The sequence below is a fragment of the Fukomys damarensis genome, unplaced genomic scaffold (assembly GCF_012274545.1).
Source record: "Fukomys damarensis isolate Sample0158 unplaced genomic scaffold, DMR_v1.0_HiC HiC_scaffold_33, whole genome shotgun sequence".
Classification (NCBI taxonomy): Eukaryota; Metazoa; Chordata; class Mammalia; order Rodentia; family Bathyergidae; genus Fukomys; species Fukomys damarensis.
Window position 1 is genome coordinate 22,080,542 of NW_022900945.1, and position 6,498 is coordinate 22,087,039.

Genomic DNA, 6,498 nt, shown 5'->3' on the forward strand with positions numbered 1-6,498 from the left:
CCCCCTTTTTTTTTTTTTTTTTTTTTTGAGACAAGGTCTAGCTATGTAGTTCCCTTGAACTCACTATGTATCCCAGGCTGGCCTTGAACTTGCAGTGATCCTCCTGCCTCAGCCTCCCCTGTGCTAGGATTACAGGGATGTGTAACACCATACCTGGCTACACACACCCTTTCAAACTACAAACTAAATGTTATAGATGTTAGCAATCATTTTCAAAACCATTTGCTATTTCCACGACTTTATTAAAATTTTAAAACCTCTATATATATGTAAAAGAAAAATAATGGAAAACAAGGACTTCTATCAGATACATCAGCTGTAATGATATACATTATTTAAAATTATATATTATAAATTACATATAACATGTAATTATAACAAAAAATTTAGTTTTGAAAAATGTTTTATGCAAGAATTTTACATAATCTCGAATATTTTCCAAAATACAGTTTCCTAGATTGCTACAAAAGAACACAAATTCAGTAAGAAATCTAAATCATTAAATATGTTTCACTAGTATATATATATACAGAATGCCAAGCAGTAACATGTAGCCCTAAAACACGTACCACGTCTGTTTTCCTTGTGAAGGCTCAACCCGGCACTATGTGCAGGCTGTGTACCACAGACAAAGTCCTGTGGATGCGGGAGTCTGCATTCGCCGCCTCAGCTCAGAGCTGTGGTAGTTTGTCCACTGGGGTGTCAAATTTGAAGTCTGAAGGGAAGAGGTCTGGGGCTCGAGGATAGATGAGTCTGTAGGACTGTCTGATTGTAACGTCAGCAACACCAGCAATATCTCCAATTTCTAAAAGACAAAAATACCTAAATAGTAATAAGCATGTTTTCCCCTTCTACATCCTTCCTACTACCCAAGAGCAAAACAAACAAACAAAATATTGACTTTTAAAACTGACAATGAAATACAAACTGAAAGCCAGTATATGACGCACACTTATAACCTCAGCACTGAGAAGGCTGAGACAGAAGGACTGCTCAGTTCCAGGCCAGCCTGAGAGAGACCCTACCTCAAAAACAAAAAAACAAAAAACAGAACCAAAAAGTGCTGGGCGTGGCAGCGCACGCCTATAATCCCTGTACTTGGGAGGCTGAGGCAGGAGGATCGCTAAGAGTTTGAGGCCAACCTGGACTAGTGAACTGAAGGCCAGCCTGAATTATACAGTGAGACCCTGTCTCAAAAAACGAAAGAGCAAAACAACAAAAACAAAAGAAAATATAAACTAAAAGGGAGAAAACAGGAGCTAAAGTAAAAATATTGATAATGTAGTAGTACTTTCTACCTTAAAGGTTTGTCAACAGTATTAAAAGGTTTAATATACTCAAATACACACGCAGGGGATGGTACCATGAGTAATCAATAGAATACCAAGCATCAATGTGCTGTGTGCACGCATCAACTCTCCACAGCAGATGTAGTCATTATGTGCGCAACTGTGCACTAACAACAACAAAACCCCAAGAAAACAAAATATACATTCCTCATTCAGTATGCTGACTGTAGACTTCCATGCCACACTGAGAAAGCAAGCACCAAGCCATCCCCTCTTTAAGACCTAAAACAAGTCTGGGGGGGGGAATTATTGAAAACGATCAGGAACTGGGGAGGGGGCTCTAAAAATGAAAAAAGTGAAAAGTAAATGATTCAGTGGAAACAAAAACTTCAGACACAGGCCATGCCTCCTAGTATCATTATTTTATAAGCAAAATGCTGTACTTTCTTAGAAGTTCTGGTGCCGAGTGAGGAGCTATTTCTTAAATACAGGTTCTGGACATTGACCTGCTTCTCACTTCAGTCACCACTGCAGTCTCGGTTTAACTACCCTTCCGGGGATGGCCTTACCCTTCTGGGTCCTCTTCTCAGCTGACGCCTGTGAGGCCATGTAAATAGCTGCCGCTGCCACGGAGATCGGGCTTCTTCCCGGAACCAGGTCCAGCTCCACGGCCTTGCGGGCTATGTGTGTCGCTGCCATCTGCACTTGCTTTGGGAGACAGAGGTTGGAGCAGAACCTGGACATGAAGTCCCCAGTAGTAATCAGATCCACACTGGTTTCTAAAGCTTTCAGTATAAGTTTAAAACATCGGCCAATTTCTTTCTTAGAAATTCGTGATACAGCACATATTTCTAAAAGAAAAAAATATTTAAATCCATAAGTCATATACTTCATTTTAAAAGCATTTGCCTTTGATTATAAAAATAATATTCTACTTGGAAAAACTTCAATCAGGCCTTAAAAGTGAAACTTTAATCCTCTCAGTGATACTTCCAATAAAGCTAACCTAAAATTTCTTCGTTTAAATGTTCACTACACTTTAAAGTTAAATTTAGGTCTTAATCTTTCAAAACATTAACTTCTCTGTAGCTTCAATTTGGGGGTGGAGGAGTGTATACCGGGGATCAAACTCGGGCCCTTGTCCTTGCAAGGCAGGCGGCAAAACCACTGAGCCAAATCCCCCGCCCTCTGTAGTTTCAATTTATACAAATAAGTCTCTCCAACTATTCAGAACTTTCTTTGGTATTTATATATTAATCTATTACAAGGAGATGAAAGAAAATAAGCTAAGAATACCTCTCAGCTACACGATGTCACGTGTACATGCAATCCTTGTGATTACAGGCCACGATGAAATTAGACAAAATGAGTCACTCTGTTATTCTAAACATCTGACCACTAAACACTTTTCAGAATAAATTTAGGAAAAGCCTATTTTAGTTGCAACAACAACAAAAAAAAGATGATGGTAATAAAAGCCACTTCACTTTGACATAGTAAATCTTATAAAACATAAATACTGTATTCACTGGTTGAATGAAGGGTAATTATAGTCTTTAGCTAAACTGCGTTTTGTCAGTGAAAGTCAATGTAAATATTGTGACCACACTGTGGAGAGACCGCAGTATACTCACATGGTGAGAAACACCCGTTATCTCCAAGCCCCTAACTTAAGTGTGAAAATGCAAATGTCATTACCTTGAGGAAAAACTTCGCTGATGCCTCCTGTGGCTCAGCCCTTGCTTACAGAAGCTTGCATTAGAAGTGGAAGCTATTTTCATGCACGCATTGTACAGATGTTCTACAGAAGCTCTACTACAGCTTATGATACCAGGCCTCAATGGCCACAAAATATATTCAGTCAAAAAACCTTACTAGCAAAGAATGCAATTGGCTACAGGGACTAAAATAACTACATGGAAAAAGAGCTTGTAAAGAAAATGGTCAGTAAATCATGGTACAAATTTGCTGTTAAGGATCAAAATAAATAGTTAATGGCAAGTGATAATCACGAGGATTACTGTGTAACAATGTGACACAACTTAGCTTCCACTTGTCAAAGCTGCAGGTTCCTTTATGCAACTAAAAACTTACCTTTAAATGTCCTAGGAACCCCTTCTTGTCTGCAGGCAATATAAAGACAAGCAGAAGCTATGGCATCATTAGCTCTTCCCTTCAGGCTTTTCTGCTCATACACTTGCTTGAATAAATTATTTGTTCGATCCTTCAAAGCAGAGAAACTAAGTTTAATTAACTCTAGGCCATTTAATTAGTTGCAATATCAAAATTTTATGTGTTCATTAAATTATGCTAAGCAGATACAAGAATGGCTTTTAAAGGAGAGACACAAGAGCTTACAACTATATTTCGAGGGAGGTTGATTCTGTCTGCCATGGTGGTGATTTCCTTGAATGCATTCATCATTGCTCGATCAGAGCTACTCATTGTTCTTCGATTCTGATATTTAGAATTGCCAAACTCATCAAAACTTGCAGCTCCCGTACCCTATAAGACAGTTTTATAACACTGCAAAAATTTTTGTAAAATTTAAATGAATAATTTATAAGAAAATATAACATATACAATCTGATTCCATATGCCGAAGAGGTCTGCATTGTACATCTTGCTCAATTCTTCAAACAGAAAAAGGACCACATTCAGATCTTTTAAAGAGATTTTTAAAGCAAACACTAAGGAATACATAAATTCTAAATAATTGTTCCAGGACATGGAAATGAAATAGTCCAATTTCATTCATAAATATGATATAAACAGAAATTAGCAACACATTAAAAAGTTTAATATGATCCAATGGAGACTTTTCTTAAATGTGAGATATCTACTATGAAATCTAATAATATAAAAGATGAGAGTAACAGATTTAGGAAGAAAAATCCTATGATTTCTGAAAGTACCAAAAAGGCAAGCAAATGGCATTCAAAATTCATTTTGGAGAAAAGCTCACAGAAAGCTGGATGAGGCACATATCTGCAACCCCAGCTACCCAGAAAGCCAAGGCAGGAGAACTGAAAGTCTAGGCCAGCCTAGGCAACTTAGCAAGACCTTGTCTCAAAATAAAAAGGGGTAGGGATGTAGCACAGCATCTTTGATGTTCAATCTCCAGTACAACAAACAAACAAGCATCCAAATTCATAAAATATTAGACATCATTTTATGTTACAAAAATGAACTCTTCATGCCAAAGCCAACACTACAATTATGGGAGAAGTATGAAGCAGTATTATTAAAGTCAGATGGAAAGGTACCTCTCTTACAACTACATGTAAAACTCTCCTAGAAAATATAATCAATATTCTTCCACAGAAAAAAAATTCTAAGTACAAAATTAGAAAGGGGGTGATGAGCTATGTGCAGGTAGTACCTATGTATATCCAGGATACTCAAGAAAACCACTAAAAATGTTATTGCTATAAATAATAAAAATTCATTAAAGTGAGGTGAAGATCAACAAAGACCTTCATATATACAATTAATCAGAAGACAATGAAGGAAAATACTTCAATTACAACAGCAACTTCAAAATAAATTCTGGGAGGGCTGGGGATTTAGCTCAGTGGTTCTACCGCCTGCCTTGCAAGTGCAAACAAAACAAAATAAGTTCTGGGAATAAACTTAAAAAACATGAAGATGTGGGCTGGGGGATTTAGCTCTGTGGCGCAAGATCCTGAGTTCAATCCCCAGTACTAGGGGTCAGGGCATAACATGCAGATGTTTACAAAGAAAACTTTAAAACATTTCTTAATGGCTACATAAGATCTAAGGAAATAGTAAGGCTGTACCATGTTATTGGTTAGGACAATGTATCAAGAAAAAACAATATTCTCTACATCCATTTGCAAATAAATCTAATCAAAATCCTAGCGAAAATAAAAACCAAACATCTTAAAGCAGAAAACAAAGTGATCCTAGCCTTTAAATGCAAAAAGACTAGTGAAGAAAATACTGACAAAGATCAATGACAGAGGACTAGTTCCCAGGCATATGATTAACAATAGAACAGTCCAGAAATATATATAGAAATTTTTTACATGATAAATGTAACACAAACGTAGCATTTTAAAAGCTTCTCTTTTTTTGCCACATAGCACACCTTTGCAACGATACAGGAGAAACTATTAAGAGTAGTTACCTGTTTCTGGCAGAGAAAGAGACAGGGGATTGCAGTGGGAACTGAGACTTTGGGGGTCAAAGGTGAGGAAAATTTACTATATTCTTTTTATACATTTATTTTTTGAGTCATGTATTCTTTTAAAAATTAAAATATTTAAAAAGTCACAGTGTCAGTTAGTTGGAATCCTACATTTTAAAATGTCTGTCATATACCATTCAACCAGCCTATAAGGCTTAAAGCAAATGCAGATGTAGCCTAAGGGTATTTCTGCATATAATCTGTACACCATTTAACACAGCCTGTACCCCATTTTTCAAATTTGATGTGCAATTTATCAATTAAACATGAAAAAAAACTTTTTATTTTCTTAAACAGATTTCTGTATACATTAGTAAGTTCTAAAATACCATACGCTTCCCTGATTAGTCCTTCAGAATATCGTCACCACTAATTCCAATTCATCTAACAAAGCAAAAAAGAGCCAGATGAGCCAGGTGCAGTGCGCACACCTGTAATTCCAGCTACTCAGCCGGCTGAGGCAAGAGGATCCCAAGTGTGAGGGCAGCTGGGCAACTTTGTGAGATCCTGACTTAAAATAAAAAGGGCTGGGGTTATAGTACAATATGAGGTCCTGGGATCAAATCCCAGTACTGAAAAAACCAAGTGCAGCAGAAATTATGCTTCCACCTTATATATTAATAAGAGCTACCATTAACAGCATATACTATTCACTACATGATATGATATAATCACTTTACATACAAAGTCGTGAAATGATCAAGATTTCTATGAAATATATGGCATGGAGGAAAAAGAGGTATTCTTTTTCTTTTTTTCTTTTGGTTTGTTGAGACGGGGTCTCACTATGTAGTCGAAACTGACCTGGAACTCACTATGTAGCCCAGGTTGGTCTCGAACTCACAGAGATCCTCCTGCCTCAGCCTCCCAAGTGCTGGGATTACAGGCATGCGCCACCACGCCCACCTGGCATGAGGCATTCTTGATATTCAAGGAACATACCAATATCAGATCATAAAGAACCTACTAACCTCAATTTTTTTTTTTTTTTTTTTTTTT

At 37.0% G+C, this 6,498-nt stretch overlaps 1 protein-coding gene across 1 annotated transcript in view; it reads right to left on the reverse strand.

Moving 5' to 3' along the window:
• Positions 1 to 397: 397 nt before the first annotated feature.
• Gtf2b (general transcription factor IIB) overlaps positions 398 to 6,498 on the reverse strand; it is a 37,560-nt gene continuing 31,459 nt past the window's right edge. Inside the window, exons 4-7 of the mRNA XM_010636669.3 lie at positions 3,648 to 3,794; positions 3,384 to 3,513; positions 1,859 to 2,140; positions 398 to 805 (exon numbers count right to left, since the gene is read on the reverse strand). Of these exons, the coding sequence (XP_010634971.1) occupies positions 672 to 805; positions 1,859 to 2,140; positions 3,384 to 3,513; positions 3,648 to 3,794 (693 nt within the window). The 3' untranslated portion in view covers positions 398 to 671. The remainder of the gene's footprint in view (positions 806 to 1,858; positions 2,141 to 3,383; positions 3,514 to 3,647; positions 3,795 to 6,498) is intronic.